This window comes from Tympanuchus pallidicinctus, unplaced genomic scaffold (assembly GCF_026119805.1).
Source record: "Tympanuchus pallidicinctus isolate F22 unplaced genomic scaffold, pur_lepc_1.0 scaffold33, whole genome shotgun sequence".
Lineage (NCBI taxonomy): Eukaryota > Metazoa > Chordata > Aves > Galliformes > Phasianidae > Tympanuchus > Tympanuchus pallidicinctus.
Window position 1 is genome coordinate 1406351 of NW_026294751.1, and position 22178 is coordinate 1428528.

The 22178-nt window shown below is 47.3% G+C and overlaps 2 protein-coding genes and 1 long non-coding RNA gene across 9 annotated transcripts in view; 1 reads left to right on the forward strand and 2 right to left on the reverse strand.

Annotated features, from left to right (window-relative positions):
- Positions 1-15605, forward strand: part of ZMYM4 (zinc finger MYM-type containing 4) — a 32964-nt gene extending 17359 nt beyond the window's left edge. For 4 of the 7 annotated variants that reach the window (XM_052698626.1, XM_052698630.1, XM_052698629.1 and 1 more), the window contains 20 exons: positions 694-844; positions 1336-1451; positions 1567-1839; positions 2305-2455; positions 2705-2877; positions 3237-3387; positions 4811-4951; positions 5224-5261; positions 6413-6557; positions 6956-7074; positions 7405-7576; positions 8190-8243; positions 8355-8534; positions 9020-9114; positions 9444-9615; positions 11016-11167; positions 11889-12000; positions 13287-13535; positions 13842-13971; positions 15082-15605. In XM_052698626.1, coding sequence (XP_052554586.1) covers positions 694-844; positions 1336-1451; positions 1567-1839; positions 2305-2455; positions 2705-2877; positions 3237-3387; positions 4811-4951; positions 5224-5261; positions 6413-6557; positions 6956-7074; positions 7405-7576; positions 8190-8243; positions 8355-8534; positions 9020-9114; positions 9444-9615; positions 11016-11167; positions 11889-12000; positions 13287-13535; positions 13842-13971; positions 15082-15289 — 2982 coding nt within the window. In that variant the 3' untranslated portion in view covers positions 15290-15605. Of the gene's footprint in view, positions 1-693; positions 845-1335; positions 1452-1566; positions 1840-2304; positions 2456-2704; positions 2878-3236; positions 3388-4810; positions 4952-5223; positions 5262-6412; positions 6558-6955; positions 7075-7404; positions 7577-8189; positions 8244-8354; positions 8535-9019; positions 9115-9443; positions 9616-11015; positions 11168-11888; positions 12001-13286; positions 13536-13841; positions 13972-15081 lie in introns of those variants that run through there. The other 3 variants (XM_052698627.1, XM_052698628.1, XM_052698631.1) reach the window with 3 other exon arrangements.
- A 1019-nt stretch (positions 15606-16624) lies between these two features.
- Positions 16625-19139, reverse strand: LOC128088296 (uncharacterized). The gene is made up of 2 exons (XR_008210216.1): positions 18751-19139; positions 16625-18538 (listed from the first exon to the last, which is right to left on the reverse strand). It is a non-coding gene; the product is annotated as an uncharacterized LOC128088296 (long non-coding RNA).
- Positions 19140-19220: 81 nt separating this feature from the next.
- Positions 19221-20341, reverse strand: LOC128088292 (interferon alpha-inducible protein 27-like protein 2). Its single transcript, XM_052698675.1, has 4 exons — positions 20075-20341; positions 19941-19988; positions 19621-19782; positions 19221-19419 (listed from the first exon to the last, which is right to left on the reverse strand). Exons 1-4 carry the CDS (start codon positions 20301-20303, stop codon positions 19331-19333), a joined length of 528 nt encoding a protein of 175 aa, XP_052554635.1. The 5' UTR covers positions 20304-20341; the 3' UTR covers positions 19221-19330.
- Between the last annotated feature and the right edge of the window lie 1837 nt (positions 20342-22178).

A 22178-nucleotide genomic window follows, 5' to 3' on the forward strand; every position in this document is an offset into this window, starting at 1 on the left:
AGGTTTTGGTTTATTAGCTGATGGTTTCTGTTGCTTTCATAGTCTTAAGATGCTTCCTTTGCCATTTGCTGCTTAGTTTTCGCTAGAAATGTTGCTCTGTTTCCTTTACCACTGCAAAGACAAGCTGAGTATTCCAGTGTGAGAGAAGACACAGTGGGACCACTTGGCAGCAGTCTGCTGTGGCACATTTGGGCCATCCTCTGAGGAGTTAACCATCATCTGACAAAGCACACAAACCTCACGAGCAAAGCCCTTTTGGCAGCCTTTGGGATTGCTCTGAGCGTTCTGTGCTGTGACAGCAGTGGTGCAGTTTCACACCAGCTGCCTGAGAATTCTTAACAATCAAGAGCAGTTTAACTGTAGGGTATCTCACGCTACGACACATCCTTCCTGACACTGAAAAAGAGATTATATCTGAAATTATGTCTTTCTAAACACCTTGTCTCAGGCATGCTCTACAGCTTTATGGTCGTGGGTACCTTAAGTAACAGAAAAACACGAGAGAGCACTTCGTTTTTGACCCATTTCAGCTGTGAAAATTGTAGCATTTGAACTAAGTGGAAAAGTGGTAATTAGTTGATCATTTTAATTGTCATTTTTAACTTCTTTAATATTTTAATTTTGATTTTAATGGTGTTGGGTTATGAAAAATACTAAGCTTCAGATGCATGACCAGTTTTGCTGTTTCCACAGAAGTCAGCTAAAATTACACCCTGTGCACTGTGTAAATCCTTGAGATCTTCAGCTGAGATGATAGAGAGCACAAATAACTCGGGAAAAACTGAGCTGTTTTGCTCTGTTAACTGCTTGTCAGCATACAGAGTAAAAATGGTTACTTCGTCAGGTAACTTTATTCCTTTATTCTGTTACAGACATAATTTCACAGGGCTTAAATCCAAACTTGGTCTTGAAAGTTAAGGCTGATGTTCTTTTCTGGGGTGTAGAAAGCAGTGTTTGTTTTAAGGGAAGGTGCTGAGATGGGAGCCTAAGGATTTTGTAAAGTAATTAAACCTAACAGTGACAGTGTAGCCATTTCAGCTTTGTTTATAGAGATCTGAGAGATGATAACAAACCTTAATGTATTTTCTGCTGGTGTAAGTGAAGGCCAAGGAGTGGGGGGGGGAGGCTTCTAGTGTCCTAGGGGTACTGGGAGAATAATGAAAGGATCTGGCAAACAGCAGCCACTGCAGCTGTGGTGTCTGCTTCTGTCTTGTGCCTTAGCGTGCACTTTGTCTTGTCATGCAGAACCTCTGGCTTTGTATGCACGGTGCAAAACTACCTGCAGGGGGACTCGATGTTGAATAAATCACTTTTTCTTCTCTGTTTCACTCTCAGGTGTTCAAGTTCAGTGCAACAGCTGTAAAACTTCAGCCAACCCTCAGTATCACTTGGCTATGTCAGATGGGAGCGTACGCAATTTCTGCAGCTACAACTGTGTGGTAGCTTTTCAGGTGTGATATCTGGGATTTCTTCTTAGCTCGATTAATAGAGTAATAAATCAAATACCTGGGGTGTCGGGTAAAATACACAACTGTAAAATAAGGCTCTTTTTTTTGCTCTTTGCAGAATTTGTTCAACAAACCTGCAGGAGTGAACTCCTCAGTCGTACCCCTGTCTCAAGGTCAAGTCATCGTAAGCATTCCCTCGGGGACAACGGTGTCAGCAGGTGGCACCACCTCCACTGCATCTCCCAGCTCTGGGAGCAGTTCAGCTGCAGCTGGTCTACAGAGGCTGGCTGCCCAGTCCCAGCAAGTCACTTTTGCCCGCAAGGTTGTAAAACTCTGGTGTCAGCACTGTAACAGATTATTTGCAACCAAGCCAGAACTGCTTGACTTCAAGGTAATAAAGACCAGGACTTCTCTGGCTTGTCTCTCTCAATCAGACAGCTCAGAAGTTATAACCTCTATGGCCGTGGTCTGTTGGTGCTGCTCTGTTGTGTGCTGTGATCTGCTGTGGGGGCATTTGGAACCGATTTTGTTATCATTCAATCGTTATCAAAATTAATACTGAAAAACAGAAAACAACTGAAAAACAGAAACCCCACACTCAAACCATTACGTGTTGAAATAAGCACATTCCTGATCCTTCATCCCAGAGATGATCTTTTAATTCCTGCACAAAGCACATGGGTGAGGAGTTGTGGCAGAAAATTCTGCTGTCTTTGCTGAAAACCTATTTGGACTGACTTTGCTGGTGCTGTCTGTTGATGATTTTTCAAGTGCATAAATATGCTGAGTTCTTACGATTTAAATGTAGTAACTGGATATGAAATATTGAAACCGAAACATTCTGACTGTGTCGCAGGGTAAAATGTTCCAGTTCTGTGGGAAGACCTGCTGTGATGAATATAAGAAGAGGAGGAGTGTAACAGCACTGTGTGAATATTGCAGAACTGAGAAAATTATCAAGGAGACGGTGCGAATCGCGGGCATAGATAAGCCATTCTGCAGTGAAGGTAAGAAAGAGCAAGGCTGTCTCTCAGAGAAATGAAGTTAGAAGAGTCTTGCCTTAAAATTATTTGTGATACTAAGGGAAACCTAATAAACCAGGTCAGAAAAATTTATTTTAGGCTTAGAAACCTGGAAGTTCATTCACACTTTAATGCTGTATTTCAACAAATGATTCCAGAACCAGAAATGCCAAACACACAACAGTTTGATATTGAAGGATGCTTTTGTTATTCTGCTGTTTTTCCTTCTCTTAGGTTGCAAACTGCTCTATAAACATGACTTGGCTAAGCGCTGGGGAAACCACTGTAAAATGTGCAGCTACTGTTTGCAGACCTCCCCCAAACTGGTCCAGAATCTCTTTGGGGGGAGAATGGAAGAATTCTGCTCAGAAGAGTGCATGTCTAAATTCACAGTTTTGTTTTACCAGGTAAATGACAATGTCATATTCTCTATAACACAAAGGTGTTAGTGGAACTTCTGAAAGTTAGGAGCTGTGTTAAATGCCTGTGGTTGACCTCCGTGTCCCTGGAAGGTATTACATACACATATGAGAGATGAGGAAATCCTTCTCAACTTTGGAGTGGCAGTTTCATAAATAAAGAAAACCTGATATGTCTCTGGGGGGGGGGAAAAACCTGAGTGTCCTGCTGCTTTGTGTCACACTGATGCACTCTTAAAGATTTATTTACACTGTGTTTGCTGAGCGTGTTGTGAAGAGGTTGGTTTGCATACACGCTTTGTTGCCTTTAACACACACGTTTAATTTCTCTCTCGCTGTTGTCCCAGATGGCAAAGTGTGATGGTTGTAAGAGACAAGGTAAACTGAGCGAGTCTCTGAAATGGCAAGGAGATGTGAAACATTTTTGCAATCTGCTTTGTATTCTGATGTTCTGTAAGCAGCAACGTACTTCTGACCTTCCAGCCTCAAACAACACAGGTAAAACGGGATGTGGCCAGCATTACCTCTTAATGTGTGCGATAATGATAGGAATGTTTCTTTGGAAACTCCATTTAGTGAATTTTTACAGCCCTCTATTGAGGTGCTTGTCCATTGTAATTGAATGGGCTCAATTTAAGATATGTCTTTTACTTCAGGCAGTTTCAAACTTTCATAGGTATGAAATGGTGTTGCTCATGAAGCAAACCTGTATTTTGATTTTAGGTATTAAACATAAGCACTTACTTTTTATCTGCTTTCCTAAAAAAAGAAGCCCATTTCAATAGGCTGAAATGTACTGATATCTGTTGAAGGCATGATAAATACTCAGCTTCCTGTACTTGGTAAGGCAGAGATAAAGGAGAATGTTAATGTTCATTTAACAAGAAAAGTCAAGCGGATAAGTGCTTAGGTTTAGTGGCTGTAAATGTTTGTTTTGATGTACGACTTGTTGCTGGTTCTGTGTTGTCAGTAGGCGTTGAAGACTTGCATTTTCTGTGTCATTAAGTGTTGATTCTTCGAGTATCAGTTCTGAGGTTAATGTATGCTGTAGCTGTTTTGTTGCTCATTATTTCAGCAGTTGGAATGGGGAGGAGGGTGGGAGTGAAGCCCACAGGAATAGGAACTGTGAGTTTCTGTAGGGAATGAAATGCAAAGGGAAGAAAGGAAGAAAGGCGCACAAAGACAGGAAGAGGAAGCGAAGCAAAGGGCAGAAATAGCACTGATCCTAAAGAGGGGCATGTTCTCCCAGAGAGTGATGGTGACTGCAACAGTAAGGTACCCGTTAAGCAATAAAGAATATTAACTGACAGTTTATAGTATGCACCAGGCCATACTATATTGAATTCCGTGCTCCTGCTTCGCTTGGTGGGGATTGTTTTCTTTGACTAAGAGTAATATAAAAGTAACTTTTTGCCTTCAGGCCGTAATTAGACTGTGTGACACTCCTGATTTTGATCAGTATGCTTGGCTGTTAGCAAGGAAGTGGCTCAGAACAGTATTTGTCATGAAATGCAATCGTGATGCTTTTAAGTAGGAAGAACCTAAAAGTTCCTCTGCAAGAGTGTCGTAAAATCCACCCCATTCATTATTTGTTAGGATCTTGAGGATGGTGCTGAGCACAGTGGGACACCTGCTTCTGTTGTCTGCTCAGTGCTGCTCTAAGAGACGTGCTACTAGAGACAGAAAACTGCTTTCATACTGTGATAAACTTCTGAAAAGTCTCAGTGAATTGAAAACAGCTGAAGTTTGCTTATGGATCCAACTTCTATTTGAGCTGGAATCCTCCAGTTTGACACACTCTCCTCATAAAGCAGGCTTTTTCATCTGGAGATAAATCCGGAGGGTGGATGTTGTTTCAGAAACACCGTTGTGTCTCCCATCATATTGCTTACTGCTGTTTTCTTCTGTTTGTTCCATCCAGCAAACCCTTCTACAGCACCAGCTTCCTCGTCAGGCCCTCCTTCTTTGAGGAAGGACTCAACCCCAGTCATAGCAAATGTGGTGTCCCTTGCGAGCACCCCTGCTGCCCAGCCTACGGTTAACTCCAACAATGTTTTACAGGGTAGGACTGTTAAAGTTGATTTCTCTATGTTTAAATCTCTATTCCTGCATATTTGTATTTGTTCAGGGGTCTTTTCCACTGAGGACAACGGCTTCTTGAGGGCTGCTGTCTTGTCCCTCCTTTACCTACGTGTAAATACTGACGTAGGTCTGTTCACTTGCAGTGGGGAATGAGGTTAAAGGAAATTCTTTTTCCCCACCTGGCAGAGTATGGGCTGTGGTCCCTGATAAGTGCACAGACTAATCCTGTGTGTTGCTTTTTTTTATCCACAGGAGCAGTCCCTACAGTGACAGCAAAAATAATAGGAGATGTAAGTTTTACAAGAGACTATTTTTCTCACTTTCGTCCAGATTGTATCAATAACAAGTAAAGTATCCAATATTTAGCACCTTAATTTTGTAACTATTTTTCCTGGTTCTGACTGACATTTAAGATTCATCCAGCTTGCAGTTACACACCTTATCCATTTTTAAAAATGTGTGATGTAAAAGTTCTCATGTGTAGAGTGACGAGTTGATTTGGTGGCTTAGCAAGGCTTATCAGACTGTGGCTCTCGAGATGGCAGCAGCTCTCAAGCACTTTGTGCATGGCTTTTGTACTGAAGGCTAATTTTTGTGGCCAGAGGTGGGATGTGATGTCAGAAGGGCTGCTGTGGAAGGAGGAAACCAGCATGTGCTGCTGGGACTGATGTTATCCACCTCTTGCAGCTTAGCTGTTCTTCCCCACTCCTTTGTAGTGTGGTAGTGAAGCTATGGGGAACGGCTGTCACTTCTTATATGTGACTAACTCCTAGAGTTCCTGTTCTTGGGCTCTTTGAGGTGTACATCTTGGAACTCTCTTAAATTAGGAAGATTTTGTTATGTAGCTGCTTGTTTCTGGGAGATTGGCATCCTTCCTTCTATCTGGAGGGTAATTTATGGATTAGAGTATCATTTTTTTGTAATGAAACAGATCGTGTTGTATGAACGCATGACTGGAAATCACTGTTGGCAGAGCACAAAATTAATGCAAGCATAAAAAGTCAGTCTGTGTATAATTAGGAAGTGATACTGGCAGCGTTTGTGTTCAGTTTTTTTCTATTCCTTTGCAGTGATTTCACATTGATTTACTGAAGGTTTTTTGAGTATATGTACCAGCCAGTATTTTTGTCATCAGGAGTATCTTAAGTGCTGATCTTAAAATTCTACTGCTGATAAAAAAGAAGTTTATAGAGGTTTGACTACAGAAACCAAATACCCTCTGAGATCTGTTTTTTGCTTTGCAGTAAAATAAGTTGATGTGAAGTGCAGAAAACACCAAAAAAACACCAAATAGCAAACAATTTTATGGGAGCTTGTAAATTTAGTTAATAAAGACAGTTTGAAATTGTTCAACATTTCCTAGCAGAGGACAAGTATGAATCTTACAATATCATACTGCAACCAATACTGACTGTGCCCTCGTTTGTATTTTTCCAAACAGGCAAGCACTCAGACAGATGCCCTGAAGCTGCCATCTTCACAGCCACCTAGGCTTCTGAAAAACAAAGCATTGTTGTGCAAGCCAATCACACAGACTAAGGCCACCTCATGCAAACCTCATACACAAAATAAAGAATGCCAGACAGGTATGTGTTTAATCTCCAACCTATTTTATAGAAGTCTGTAGTGCAGCCAGCGTGTGTGATTATGCAACAGATTTAGTAGTCTTTTCCTATGGTCTTGTAGTTAGCTGTGAGATGACTGTAATAGCATTTATTTGGCTGCAGACCACAGCATTTAGTTCCTCTCCTTTCCCTTCCACCATTCATGTATTTGGTCACTGTGCTGCTTATTTCCAAACTGTTCTGTCACTGTTTGTTCCAGCAGTGCTGACATGCGAGATGATTGTGAGCAAAGATGTGCTGTGCCCTTTGAGTGACAAGCAGAAGTCACTACTAGTGGAACACCAAGCAGTTGTGGTGGACACTGAAGTGTGTGAGGGTCTCATGGTCAAACCATTTTTGTTTTGTTTTTAATGTAACAGAGGAAGAAGAAGTTCAACCCAAAATCATTGTGGTACCTGTTCCTGTACCAGTGTTTGTGCCAGTACCCCTCCACCTCTACACACAGTACACGCCAGTTCCACTGGGGATGCCAGTACCTGTAAGTTATGCTCAAGTCCACTGAAGAACTGGTTTGCAGTTTTGGTTTTGATTAAGAGCCACGTGAATGGGCTTTCTGATTAGTCACATGAGTGGTATTTGGAGTCTGTGAAGCCATTTCCTTAGCACCTACTTCATTATGTCAAAACACCAATTTGTAGGGTAATTGCAGAGATGACAAGAAATGACAAAAAATTGTCCTGGAGTTATTTAAAATTATGTGTAGTCCTAAAAGTGTGTAAGTAAGATTAAATAAGTAGAATCTCCCTTGTGTGTTTGCTGCCTCCCTTCATCCCAAACAATCTCTCATAATTTCTGTATGTCTGTGTAGGTACCCGTTCCCATGCCTTTCCCAACTACTTTGGATAATGCTGATAAGATCCTTGAAACAATTCAGGATATCAAAGAGAAGATTCCCATAAGTCCTTTTGAAGCAGATCTCCTTCAGATGGCAGAAATGATTGCAGAAGATGAGGAGAAAGACAAAACACACTCTCATGGTGGTATGTGGTGCTTTTAAAAGGGAACTAAATGCAATGAGATAGAGGGGTCCTCTCCTCATGGTAAATAGGCAGAGAAATGGGTGTGTAGCCTCTGTTACCTGCAGAGCTTTGTGTGTCTTTGCATTCCTTTTCCTCAATCCTAGGTGCTGATTTAACTTACGTTGGCAGTAACAGGTTGCTGCTAATCTCCAGACCAGTACATCATGCACTGGCAGGAGACAAAATCAAGAAGGCAGAGCAACTGCTTTACAAGAATATTTTCCTGTCAGGCTTATGGTGGATTCCTGAAGGGTGATGTGGGTTAGAATGTGTTGGAAAGCAGTCATTCTATGCAACAGAAGTGGAGCAAGCTGAAAAGAAATGAACAAAATACTGCATTTGCCTACAGATGACTGCCAGTGACAAATATGGAGGGATGAAAATAGAACATGGGTTAATTCTTTTTCTCCCATAACAGTGTGAGCTAGGAGAGAGCTGTGATAAAACTGTAGTGGGGGGTAAGGTGTGGAAGCACTGTGACCTCATACATGTGTTTTTTTGGCATTCACAATAGTGTATTAGTTGTGTAGGCTGTAAATCATTTGTAGATGAAAGTTTCCTTCTTTCTCTAAAGGCTCTCAAACATCTGAGCATGAGCTCTTCCTGGACCCCAAGATGTTTGAGAAAGGTCAGTTTGACTTTTTCTTGCAAAGGGACTTTGATCCAGACATATCTTCAAACCCTTCTTTTTGTCTGTCCTTTCTGTAGCACGGGGTATATCTGATTGCTCTCATTACAGACCAAGGTAGCACTTACAGTGGAGATCTAGAATCAGAAGCAGTATCCACTCCACACAGCTGGGAGGAAGAGTTGAATCACTATGCCTTACGATCAAACGCCCTGCCAGAACCAGATCCAGAACCCAAGCAGATCTCCAAAGGTGAAGTGGAACAGGACCTGGAGGCAGATTTTCCATCAGGTCTGTATAACACTAAGAAAATTACACACAGCTTTGAGTCAACGTTGTCTGCTTAAGAGGGGGTTTATGTTTTCATTCAGTTAAACTGGATATTGAAAGCAGCAGCAATACGTCAGCTCTTCTAAAATTTGCTGTGTTTTTAGAATATTATTGCTATCTTTACAGACAGCATCTTACAGAACCACTGTTGAGAGTAGCACATATTCTTGCCTGACTCTCTTCAGTGTATCAGTTTTGTTCCTAGCTGTAATCCATGTTAGTGGTGCAAAAGAATATCAGTTCATCTGGATGAATGCAGCCACTGTTTGGGGGTGGGGCTTTTTCTTCTGAGTGCATTTATTGCCCAGTTGTTCAGTCATAAAGTGTTACATGAATATACAGATGTAACTGGAGTTGCTGGGGTACTTAGCATTTTATGTGACGCTTCTTCTCAGGCTTGTTAAATCATATAATTTAAATTCTTAATGGTGTTGATTTGACTTCAGACTCATTTGACCCTCTCAGTAAGGGACTGGGTTTGCATTCGCGTTCACGAGCAAGACGGAGGCACAGAGATGGCTTCCCCCAGCCAAAAAGACGGGTAAGAAAGTCCTCTGGAGTGTTAATGCCTTGCACTTACAGCAGTAATGTTAGATGAACCCCTGGCAGTACAAACAAACTATTGAGCCAGGGTGGAAGTGAGAATTCAGTTTAGCTACACGGCCTTTTTTCCTGTTCTTCATGATAAATACTTTCTTCTCTTCCCTGCATGTTAAAAAATGCATGTGTGTACCTTCACCTCCTCTCATGGGAGTAGCATTTTGTTACCATGTCAGTTTATTGCTCTCTTTATACGAGGTGAAGTGAAGCATCCATGGATGAAGTGCTTGCTAAGCTTTTATTTGCTTTACTTGCTTTGTTTTCCTGTAGGGACGAAAGAAGTCTGTAGTTGCTGCAGAGCCCCGCAATCTGATGCAGGGCTCCTACCCAGGATGCTCTGTTTCTGGGATGACCCTGAAGTACATGTATGGGGTAAATGCCTGGAAGAACTGGGTCCAATGGAAAAATGCACAGGAGGAACAAGGGGACCTGAAGTTTTCAGGTAAACAGGAATAATTTGCTGAATAACTCAGTATAATATGTTTGTCAAGACAAAATTCAGTTTTAAAATAGCCATAAGTAGACAAAAGTTTTCAGAGCATCTTGCATTTAAAAATCTCAGCCATTGCTTTCTTAGTTGATCCATTACCTTTCAAAGCAGGCTCTGAAATACCAGATTTCAACACGAAATGTTGGTCTTTTAACCTCACGTGTGTGTTCGTTTGCATGCACTAATTCTTCACTTCTAGAACAGCTGTTTTATGCAGCTGCAAAGCCCTTACTGTTACTAGACCACACTTACAAGCTGACTACACGGACTTGGCCCTGTCTTTCCATGTCTAGCTCATACATTCACAAAGTATTTGTCAGCATCAGTGTTTGCTGTAAAAAGCTGTGCACCACAGTGTTCTTTGTGAGCTGCTGGAAACAAACCTTCCACAAGTGCACCCATTCTGTGCTGCACTCTGCCTGAAAGTACCTTTAAAAGGCATGAATTGTTCCTTGGGTCTCACTGGGGTGATAGATAATAATGACAATATAAATGTCACTTCTGCTTGTTTTTCTAATTATGGATGTTTTTTGGGTTTTAGTTCTTGTACAAAAGCACAGCCCCGCTCCTGGGGTTTGGCACTGTCTGACTCCCCTTTTCCCTGGTCTCAAGTCTGTCTTACATGCTCACACTGAGTGTTTCGTGGGCAAGTTTTCAGAATGCAGCAGAGAATTTGATTTAGTTTTGTAACTGAGCTTTTTGAGGACGGTGGGGAAGAGAACAGGCAGTATTAAATGCTTCTGCAGTGCATAGATGTAGGTGTGGCAGAGCTTATATAAGAAAGATCCCAAAAGGGAAAATGCAGTTTAGAATGAGCTCTGCTTTCTCCTCTGTCATTACACGAGAGCAGCTGTTTTTTGTTTTAATCACATGAATGGTGGGCTTTTCTCATAGCTAAGAAAACAAAGGTTACCAACAGCTCCAGGAAACGATAGCAATCCCCACAGCAAGGTTCCCTGCTCAGCCCCAGGCAGTCGCTCAGCAGTGTGGAGTGGCCAAGCAGTCATTTCACTGCAGGTTCTTTGATCGATTCTCTGTGCTGCTTCATTTTGTGAATCTCACAGCCCTGTAAATTCACCATTCCTTTTCCCTTTAAGGAGTCGAATTCTCTGTGCTCAGCTCGTGCCCAGAACTACTAGGAAATATTCAGGATCCTTTTCTCCCTCAAGGTTCCCCTGAGTCCAGCTGTGAAGGATTTGCCAACCCTGCTATGCCAGCCCAAGCGCAGTTAGCATTGCTGCACCAGATCTTGGATGCAGTGAACCCCCTGGTGTTTAAGTGTAAAGATTTAATCTCTGGAATAAAGATACTCTGGAATAAAGATATTTCTTTAATCGTGTTCCTCACTGCAGTTCGTCCTGTGAAGCTCAAGGAGGACATTCTCTCGTGCACTTTTGCTGAGCTGAGCTTTGGCCTGTGCCAATTTATTCAAGAGGTGCGGAGACCGAACGGAGAAAAATACGATCCTGACAGCATCTTATACTTGTGCCTTGGAATTCAGCAGGTAAACCACAATCAGGATGCTGCAGAGAGCATACAAACTTGTAGTGGCCTTCTAGGCTTCGTACCCATAGTCTCAAGTAGCTGCTCGTTTTTTGTAGAGGTGAGAACGTATCTTTTTGTGCTTCTTTCTTAGTGTGGCTTAATCTCTTACTCTACTAATTTGTTTTTTGATCAGAGTAAACAAACCTCTTCTGTACTTGGGAGGAATGTGACGTGGAGGGCTTGACACAAATCTTTAGGTTTGGGACTGTATTTACCCCTTTAATGTATAGGAAAGAATTGTAGTAACCTGAGGTTCCTCAGAAGAATTTGATTTGTGGTTGAATGCTGTAGATCTAAAATAGCTGCACAGTGCTCTTCTGAGATGTGAGTTTACATGGAAGAGATTGCCTGGCAAAGGCTGTGCTCATTCCCTAGCTCTATTTCAGCAGCTCAGTCTGCTGGGCTGCTTTTTCAAGAATATTTTAATACCTAGAGGATGGTGATTTTTTGCAGAAGAGAGCTCTAGAGCTGGGAATAATGAAAATAATTCTGGCCTAGATCTCTCATTTCATACCAAGGAAATCCCAGTCCGTGCAGAAAATCTGATGTGGTATCTTACTGAAGATTTCATTTTGGACCATAAGACACTCAGACGTAGGAAGGGTGAAGCATCTGATGTCCTGTATCTCTGCAATGTTATGTATTCATAAATTACATGTCTTCCTTTTTTTCTCTCGTAGTACCTGTTTGAGAATGGTAGAATAGATAACATTTTTACCGAGCCCTATTCCAGGTTTATGATTGAACTTACAAAACTTTTGAAAATCTGGGAACCTACAATTCTTCCAAATGGTAGGACAATTATTTTATTTCGTGTAGCTGCATGACAAAGCCTTATTATGAGTATTTTTCTCAGTGCCATGAAGAAGGGTGTGATCTGAGGCATTCACATTAGTCTCCTCTTTCTCCACCATGCAGTTGTTTGTGGTAGACTAGAATCATGGATTGTGTGTCTGTCTCTACCAGTTATGGGTCTCACTTAAAGATTCCTTGCCCTCCTGTGATCGATCTCTCAGCTCCTTTAAAGGCTTCCCACTCCTGCAGTCAGTGTGCTGGTTCTCTTTGCTCAAGTTTGAGCTGATCTTTTTGAATGCAGAATTGTGTGCAGTGTTTGAGATGAGTTGCTTGGAGTGGAGCTGCAGAAGTGTTTCCACATCAGTACTGGAAATACTTCTGATCAATCAGGATCGTCTGAGGAGATCATTGGAGCCTTGTCTCAATCCTTGGCTCCAAGTTCTTCTCACCTCAATCGCATTAAGAGTTCCCCAGTCCTGCAGATATCATTAATTGTCCTTGAAGGATATTCATGCAGTTTATGAAGGTGGTCAGAAGCAATATGAAGATGTAAGATTTTTTTTTCAGATCGCCACCAAAACATGAGTGATACCAACAGCTCCATAGATGGATCTGAAACTGGCTTTTTGTTTACAACTCCCTGTTGGTGCAGAAATAACCCAATTACTTATAGGCAGCTGTGCACAGTGGAGTTTTCTTGCAGAACAAATCTTTCATCAGCCTCAATTTCTCCTTCCTAACTTAGGATGATAAAACTGGGTGATCTGTGTATAGAGATGGGGTATTTTAAACCCGTGCTCCATGTCCCAGGAGCTGGATGTTCCTGCAGTCAGCTGATTTAATGCAATTAAAACTGAGCGAGGTTCTGCTGATGTCTGTAGTCTTCCTTTGTATGCCTTTGTCCATTCATCAGGTGTTGAAGATGGTGCTGTTCCACAGCTTGGCTCTCCACGCTCCCTCTATGTCCCTGCATGCAGTGCTCTTGGTTTTATGTTGCAGTTACCTGTGATAGATCTGATTTTGTTCGAATGCACAGTTGGTTCATGTACAAATTTAGCTGGAAGAAGACTTAATTCATCTCTGACAGAATCTGCCAATGTAATTTTACTCATTTCTGTGTCCTGCTCTGCTCGTGTATGAGGGTTTGCTTTGGGAAGATGGGGAAAATCTCTTAGATGGCCAGCAGCCTGTAAAAGCCATTACATTCCTTTGTAACTGAGCATGAGGAGCTGTCCTAAAATTACACAGGTGACACTTCTTCTTTCTCTGCACATTGTTTCTAGGTTATATGTTCTCAAGAATAGAAGAGGAACACTTGTGGGAGTGTAAGCAACTGGGTGCATATTCCCCCATAGTTTTACTGAACACGCTGCTATTCTTCAACACCAAATACTTTCAACTAAAGAATGTCAGTGAGCACCTGAAGCTGTCCTTTGCCCACGTCATGAGGAGGACCAGGACCCTGAAGTACAATACTAAGACAACATATTTACGTTTTTTCCCACCCTTTCAAAAACAAGAGGTAGAATCAGGTGAGTGGATGCTTTGTGATCACTTCAGTTTCTGCAATCATGTTTCTATGATCTCCTCCTTATTTGAAAAGGGCAGGGGAGAGAAGCATAGAGTAAGCAGAGCCGTGGGTAGTTTGGTTTCTGCTGTTATCTTGCACTTTTTCCTTCACTCTGGGATGATTTAAAGAGAAACAGTTTGAAGGCAGCCACCTCAAGCAATGTGTTTCGAGGTGTTGCAGAGTCCAGTCAGGCTGGTGCTGAGCTCTGTGTAACCTTTCATGTGCTGCTCTTCTCTGAACTCGAGCGATGCCATTTTTGTGTGTCCAGATAAACTGTCTGTAGGCAAAAGGAAACGTGGAGAAGATGAGGAGATTTCAACAGCAGTGGAAATGGCTGAAAATGCAGATAACCCCCTGAGGTGTCCGGTGCGACTCTATGAATTTTACTTGTCAAAATGGTAAGTGATAGAACTTCATCTTTGATCTGCACCTAGATCAGAACAGGAATTCAGGCAGTGACTCTCCTCAGACATCTTGTTCTTTGTGAAAGAGGGTAGGAAAAGTGTGATTTAGGCAAAAGTGGTGATGGCTCTTGCTTGCTGAGATGTGAGATTAATTTTTATTTAGCAGTTAGAGACCAGCAAGGACACAGACACAAATCATTTTGTCTTTCCTGCTTGGTATCAACTTTAGGTAGATCTGAGAGCAGGTGGGGCGTGGTGTCCCTCAAAGAAAAGACACCAACAGAATGGAACAGGATCTCATTGGTGTCAGCTGCAACTCAAATAGATCACCAGATCACCCTCCAAAATGCACCTAGTGAGCTTCCTGCAGAGTCCCATGGCTCTGTTTGTGCCTCGCAGCTGCCCCGACTCTGTTGTATCTTCCTCCTATTTGCTTGCATAGCTTTAGATGTTAGCTGTCCTTGGGCTGAGAAGGATTTCCATGTTCCTCAAGGAATATCAGCTCCTGCAGAGCCCTGCAGCGGCACGAGCTGCACTGAGTTCGCTTTGCTGTTCTGATGTGAAAGCACCAAGGCCAAGCAGGAGGGATCCTTGCTCTGGAGGACTTTGTCCCTTCCTTCCAGCACGGAGATCTGATGGTCAGTTTGCCAAGCAGATGAGCTCCCGTTCTGCAGCAGGAGAAGCAGGCTGGGCTTGAGTTCTGCTGCTCCTTCCACATTTATTGTCCCAGAGCTGTGGAACGGAGGGATGGAAGGTTTTGTTTAGAGATGGAATGGCAGGCACTTCTGTCAGTCATACAAAGACTCCGGTGTTGGATGGTTGGTGTGGCTGACACTGCAGCTGAAGAGCTGCAGAAAAGAAGTCACTGAAGTCTTTGTTTCTTTGTAAGCAGCTGGAGCCAAGAGCTTGGGAGCAGCTTAAATGTCCACAGAGCTGAAGAGGGGAAACCAATCCCCTAACAGAAAGATTCTGACTGTACTGCTTCAACGGCAGTGTTGTGACCTCAGCGTGACTCCCGTTTTCCTTGTTGTTTCTCCGTGGCTTTTTTCTGAGTGAGGCTTTTAAAGCTGCCTTCTGTGATGTGTTTTCTTTTTCCGTTGACAGCTCTGAAAGTGTGAAGCAGAGAAGTGATGTGTTTTACCTTCAGCCCGAGCGCTCCTGCGTACCCAACAGCCCCATGTGGTATTCCACATTGCCCATAGACCCAGGGACTTTGGACATCATGTTAACTCGCATTCTTATGGTGAGGGAGGTACACGAAGAACTTGCCAAAGTCAAATCAGAAGATTCTGATCTTGAGTTATCAGACTAACTGAGGTGGGATGTTTCCCTTTGAACGCATCGGAAGCACCAAACTGTGAATACGTCCAGCTTTTGGAAAATGTGTATGAAATCAGCCAGGATGGTGTCACCTACAGGCATATTTGGAACCACAGCGGATGTACAAACTGGAACTGGAAGGAGACAAGCTCCATAAGCTGCAAAGAAGCAACGTCCTGTGGCAGGCAGCCGCGAATCCTCTGAACAAATTCAAGTTGAACTAACCTGTTTGAGTGGTGCATAAATCCTTTATCTGTGTAGGGTTTAAAAAAGAAAAAAAAAAAAAAGAAAAAAAAAAGAGATTTTTTTGTAAAGGAAAATGGTCGTGGAACATCTCCCATAAGGTGTCAGGCTGTGGCTCACGTCACCTCTCAGCCTGCTGGCTGGCAGTCCTTGCTGCCAAAGAACAGTGGAGATCTCGGAGGTCTTCACGGGAACAGGAGAGGATTTGGTGGTGTGGAGAGAACCAGGCGACTTCCGTGACAAACACCAACGAGCTTTTGTAATGTTTTTAAAGCCGGGATCAAACGCTGGCAGGCAGAGGCTGAGGGCACAGCAGGGAGCTGCTGAAGCCGTGGCTGCGGCGCCAGCCTTGCTGTCAGCCCAGGGCAGCAGCTCCCAGCCGAGCTGTGCGCAGTGCTGTAGGTCAGAGCTGAGAGCATCGCCTCTGGGTTCCCTCTGGGAGGGGGCAGCCGTGGGGCAGGAGCAGCAGATCCTTTACCTGCCCCCAGCTCTGCAGGCTGTCGATTCTAATCTAGCAAATACTGAGGTGCGTGGACGTTTTTTTCCCCCTTGAGGCAGCTTTCCTTTCTCCTCTCTCCCCACTCCTGTGGTTTTGGTTATTTCAGAGGGCAAATCCCCAGGGTTACTCGGACAAAGGGACGTGCACTCTTTCTCTTTCCACCCTTGCAGTGCAGTGTTGTCCGAAGGACGCAGTATTACTTCTGACAGCAGAACTGTGGCAGCCAGCAGCCCTGTGTGTCTTTCCCACCCCACGCAGGGAGGTGCAGAGGTGTGATGCTGGGAAGTCAGGAAGCCTTTGGCTTTGAAGAGAAGAGCTCCCACCTTGTGCTGAGAGGACAGGACCTCATCAGATGCTGTCCGTGCCTCCATACATAGCTGTGTGTTTCTGATGACTTAGCGACCACAAATCCATTGGAAACCCAAACTTTGCAGAAGAGAATGGTGTGGGTTTTCTCTAGTTCTGGTCAGCTGTCCATCTGCTGTAAAACAGGGGTCTGACATTTGATCTCGTCACTACAATTTCAAGAGGTGAAAATCGACAGCCTTTCGTTACCTTTTTTGTTTCGTTTTTCGTTCGTTGGTCGTTGTCTTTTTTTTTTTAATTATTTTTTTTTTTAGAGGTAACAAAAGTAATTTAACAAGAAAAAAAAACACAAATAAAATCAGAAAAGTAGCCTATTGACGTCGTGTAAACTCGGTAGTCCTGTCCCTTGCCTGTAACAGATTTCACTGATGTATTTTTTAATACAGAAAACTTATGTGAAAAGTAAAGCTGCCCCTGGTTGTGTCTGCTCCAAGCCCACTGTGTGTGTGTGTGTCCTGCCCTGCTCTGCTCTGCCCTCCTGGGCAGGATCCTGGTTCCCTTGGCTGTTGTCCATCTGTTCTATTGCAGAAGCTGCCCTGGCTGCTCGGAGGCTCGTTGGAGGTTGGTTTCATGCTCTGAACGCCGACCTTCCCTCCCCACGGCGGTGTTGCAGTGGTTTGAATGCAGGCACGGCGTTTTGTGCTGGGATGCTTCAGGGAAAAAGGAGTTCAGTGACCGCATGGCTGGGTTTGTAGGGGGTGGAAAGAAGCCCGAGCTGCATTGGTGACAAATGGAGCTGTGTCTGAATCTCAGTGTCAGGAGGAGGGAAGGAGCCAGGAGCTGCTGCATAACGCGTTCGGTTTGCCCTGGCTGGAGCCCGTTGCTTTTTTGTGAGCACTTCTGCTTATGTTGATTTTATTTTTCCAGGTACTTAGAATGGGAGGGATTTGCCCTCAGCAGGGAGAGGTGAATCCCTAAAAGCGTGGCTGGCTGAAGGCGGTTGTTCCCCATGGTAAAAAATCCCTTTTATCTCATGGCTCTGAGGCAGACAGGGCCGCTGGGTGGTGCGAGGATCAGAACAGATGCTTTCGGTTTCCATTCCGGATTGAGATCCGCCCTGGGCGCTGTGCTGAGGCTCCCAGCCCTTCGCGGTCACGCAGGTCCGAGGCACGGAGATGACGCAGCAGTGCTGGAGCTCTGAGAGCTCAGATGAGGCGCTTTGGGACGAGAGCTGAATCCCCTGCTGGCCGTGCAACGCCGTGTATTGACGGTGTAAGCTTTGGGGGAGGAAAACCTCGTGTTGGAGAGGAGAGAAACAGCCACGATGAGCGCAAGAAGGGCGACGCCTCGTGCTGGAGGCTGTCCTCCCCCATCCCCGTGCCTTCCACTGCTGCAGCCCGCCTGGCTGCGGCTCGGCGCACAGAGGCGACGCTGTGGCTGTTGGCTGGGGAGGACGGGCGGCGTTTCTGAGGGTGTTGCTGCAGGGAACGGCAGCGCAGGGCTCGTGCAGAGCAGTCGGTGCTCGCAGTGTTGGTTCAGAGGTGCTCAGCCCGGTGTCTGCGGGTGGATGGAGGAGCCTGGAGGCGTTTGGTGTCGCAGTGAGGTGCAGAAAGCGGCTCAGTTACGATAGGAATTGCTCTGCCAGCTTGAGAATGAAGGCAGGCTCTGGGTTTCTCTGGCTGTAACCTCCAGCCAAGCCACGTCCCCTCGGAGACACAGAGTGAAAGGGCACTGCAGCCCCTGCCTGTTTCCTGCAGAGAGCAGAGCCGTGGGGCCGGGTGCTGCAGAACCTTTGGGTTCAGTTGCTGACTGGGGGAGGCCTTTCAGCCCCGTGAGCAGCGCAGAATTTTGGGAGGAGGTGGTGAATGTGAGCACAGGGCACAGCTGGGACGAACAGAAAGCGCTCCTGCACCCAGCACTGCAGCTCCATCTGTCCTGCATCTGCAGGAAGGGTCGCTGAGCTGAGCTGCTGGTTTCTCAGCAGAGATTTGGGTTTGCATTGAAGGAAAACCAGGAGTGCAGGAGGTGGTGATGATTCACTTGGAGGGAAGGAGGGCATTGCCACAGGAAGCTCTCGAGCTGGACGAGGCATCAAGCACCAAATCTCCACCTGCCCCCCATGCGCACAGATGCTCGGCAGCGCTGCAGTGACACCCAGCTGTGGGAGCCCCTCACCCTCCTCTCCCTATTTATCTGGAAGGCAAAGCACAGCACTCAGAAAGGCCTCTGAGAGCCACAGGGGCTCCTCCCTCTCGCCCAGGGCTTGGTAGCACTGCTCTGCCCCCTCCCCTCTGCAGCCCCGGGGCCTGACAGCACTGCTGTGCAATGGGTGACGCCTCCCGTGCGCTCCTTTGCCCCTCTGTACCTCGGTTGCACCCCTCTGTAAATTGGCCAGACTTTCCTACCTCGTTTGGGCATTATGAGGCTAAATTCCATAGGATGCTTTGCAGCCCTGTGATGAAAGGTGCTATATAGCTGCAAAGCGTTGACTTCAAGATTCAAATAGGTCGCCAGTGCATCATAACCTATATGAAAAAGACTTCTTTTTCTTATATGAGAATTTATAGAGTTCAATGTATGGTATTAATAAGTGAATTCCTGAGACCCCCCCCCCCAAAAAAAAATAGTTTTTGTTGGAATCGTATCTGTATTCTGCAAAAGTGATTAAAAATCTTTAACCTCAACCCAGAGTGCAGCCTGGTTTCCTGCGTGCTGTTTCACTCCTCCAGCAGAGCTCCCCGCTCCCTGCCCCACACCGTGGATAACGAGGCTCTCCCTGAGCCCTGCGCCCACCTTTTCCATTTCCTTGCACCGCAGGACCTGCGTGCCCCTCACCCGGCCCTCCCGTCCCCCCCAGCACACACACGGCCACCAGTTCGGTTGCTCTGCCGTCTCTTTATTGTTCTGTGCGATGCGCTCCCGTTGCCGATCACGCAGCGGCGGCCGCGCCGTCTCTCGGCGTTTCTGAGCTTCTCCATCCATCTCTTAAGGGATCTTCGATCCGATCAGCGCACCGAGCGGCCCGAACACGGAGGCCAACCCGAGTTTGACACCAATGGAAAGGCCGGCGGCTCCTGCAGGGACAGAGAGCGGCCGATGCGAGCGCAGGGCGGAGGCAGCCGAGAAGCTCCGACCCGTTCGGCGCCCGGGCGGCACGGAGCGCGCGTCCAAAAGCGCAGGATCCCTTCCCCAAACCGATCCCTTCCTCCACCCAGGCTCTGTGCCACCCCCCAACCTTTCGGGTGAACGAAGTCGGCCCGCAGCCCCGCGCTCACCGACCGACTGCAGCACGGCCACGATGCTGCCCGCAGCCACTCCGCCGCCGTTGGCGATGGCCGCAGCCGACATCATCTTAGCGCCTATGGAGCCCGCGGTGATGCCGGCAGTCGTGAAGCCCAGCGACGAAATGGTTAACGGGACGGCCACGAGCACCGCTCCTGCACCGGGACATCGCCGCGTTAACGCAGCCCTGCCGGCTCTGCGCCCGACGGAGCTGCGGGATCCCGCGGGGTGGCGATGCCCCGATCCCACGAGGCAGCCGATGGCCCCGGCCCCGAGCCGCTGCTGCTTCCCCCATCGCACCGCCAGCCCTCACCTGTTGCAACGCCGCACCCCACGAGGGCATGAATGATCGGTTTCACGGCTGAAGAGGAAGAAAGCAGAGAAAGCGTTGCTCGGCTCTCAGCCCTGCAGCCTCAATTCCTCCCCCCCCCCCGTTTCCCGCAGTACCTGCCGCCTGTAACATCCACACAGCACCTCTGAGCACCCACGAAACACCAGCGGAGCAGGGAGCCCAGCACTGAGCGCAGCGATCCCCGTGTTGTGATAAGAGACGGGGGGGGCGGGGGGGGAGGAAACAAGCGGTGATGTAAGGAAAGTGAATTTCCAGGAAATCCGTCTGTTTGCTTTCGGTTTTGCTAAGTTTTCTGGATCGAGCCCAGCGTTTAACCCTTGCCATGCCGGTTCACATTGCTGTGCAGGGAGGAGGGGGGTGGCGGCAGGGCTGGGTGCCGCCTCGCAGTGCAGCGCACGGCCGGGGGTGGATGGGGCAAAAGGAAGGAGCCGGAGGGTCAGAGCCTCCCGTCTGCGATCGTTGCTTTATTGAGGTCTGACAGCGGTGAAGCTCTGCACTTCTGGATGAGGAATGGTGGACGTTCCCAGCTCCTCCCCCTCCGCTCAGCAGCTTCAGAAAAACGCCCCAGCCCACTCCTTCCCAGCCCCCCCCACGCCCCATTGCCCCCTCCTTACCCTCTGCGTCCCCTCCGTGTCCCCAGGCCTCGTGTCACCTCCTGCCGCCTCGTGTCACTGTGTGCCCCACTGCAGCTGGTTGAAGGGGACCAAATCCAGTTGTAGTTGATCTGGTTCCTTTTTACCAGCCCCAGGGACGCACCGCTCCGTCGCTCCGCAGAGGCCATCAGAGCTGCTGGAAGTGACGGGGTCCCAGCACGGGGGTCCCAGCCCAAGGATACATACTTCTTAACATTCCATAACGCCGGCCGACTCCATATGGGCATATGAAGAAGTATGTAGGGTTGGGAGGAAGAGGAAGAGGCAGCAGACACAGGGCTGCTCCTGGAGGCAGCCCCAGCCCACGGGGGCTTCCAGCACAACCTCCAACCTGCCAGGTGTGCTCCATCTCTTCCCCATCTCCACTCATCAGCACCAACCCCAATGGCACCCAGCTGCAGCCAAGCACTCATTAACCCGCCCCAGGCCCTACCAGGGTCCCTTCTTTCCCACAGCTGTGCTGGCTCACAGTGCCCCCCCCAGCACCCCTTACTGCACTGCAGTCAGGGACGGGGATGGGGGCACAGCACCAACCTGCATCCCCTCCTTTACAAGGCTGGGATCGTGCAGGAGCCCTCGTCCCCCACAGCATCTCCTGGCACAGCAGGCTGAGGGCACCTCTCCCACTGTGGGGATTTGGGAGTGTGTCTGGGGTTGGAAACCACAGTGAGGGGTGGAGGGGGCTCAGCAGACCCAGTGCAGTGTGACCACAGCCAGGGCATGGTGCTGGGAGGGGACGAATATGACACCAGCTGGGCTGTGTTGTGACCCCAATGACCTTCCTATCCCTAATCTCAGAGCTGGAGCACTGCATGGGAACACAGAGACAGGCCCTGTGGGGCAAGGGGGGCACAGGAAGCCTCTGTGGGGCTGTAGGGGCACCCAGTGCGGCCGTGACTCAGCGCCCCGTGTGCTGCAGCTCTGCAGGAGCCAGAGACAACCAAAGCAGCAGAGCCTGGGGGTGCCCTGATCCCCCCCAATGCCATGGGGCTGCCCAGAGCCACAGACACCGTGGGGACACGACTCCCAGGGGCCGGGTCACCAAGCTGGTGGCAGCTGGAGATGCAGTCCAGTGCCCCCAAAAGCATTCTGAGGGCATCCTGTGGCTGCGCCGCAGGGATGTCCCTGCTTTACCCCTTTGGCTTTTCCAGCCCTGAGCTGTGCTGCAGGGGTGTTTTGGGAAGTGTGAGCCCACGGCTCTGCCCACAGCTGAACCCCCACCATCAGGATGTGGGGTCAGAACCGTCTCATCTCAGACAGATCAGCTCCAGTCGTCCCCAGGCACAACTCCCAGCCCCGCACTGCTGCTGTCCCCCAGCCCTGGGGTCACACGCGGCTCCGTCCCACAGCTCAGCCCTGCAGCCCCCAGCCGAGCTCTCACAGTGACCTTGCAGGGCAGCACCCGGCACTGCGCTCACCCCAAAGCCCCCACATCCATACCTGCACAGTTCCAAGCATGAGGGAAAACGGGCTGACAGGGGGAGGCAGCGGCACGGGGGGGTGCTGGGGCTGCCCGTGGTGTCCCACACGCTCACACAGCACCAAA

What these genes read in the sequence shown, in the direction of transcription:
- LOC128088292 (XM_052698675.1), bottom strand. Translation starts at nt 20,303, where the DNA reads ATGGCAAGGGTTAAACGCTGGGCTCGATCCAGAAAACTTAGCAAAACC. An exon ending in GTGGATGTTACAGGCGGCAG is followed by an intron (nt 19,989 to 20,074) that starts GTACTGCGGGAA and finishes CTTCCTCTTCAG; the next exon opens with CCGTGAAACCGATCATTCAT. An exon ending in GGCCGTGCTGCAGTCGGTCG is followed by an intron (nt 19,420 to 19,620) that starts GTGAGCGCGGGG and finishes CTGTCCCTGCAG; the next exon opens with GAGCCGCCGGCCTTTCCATT.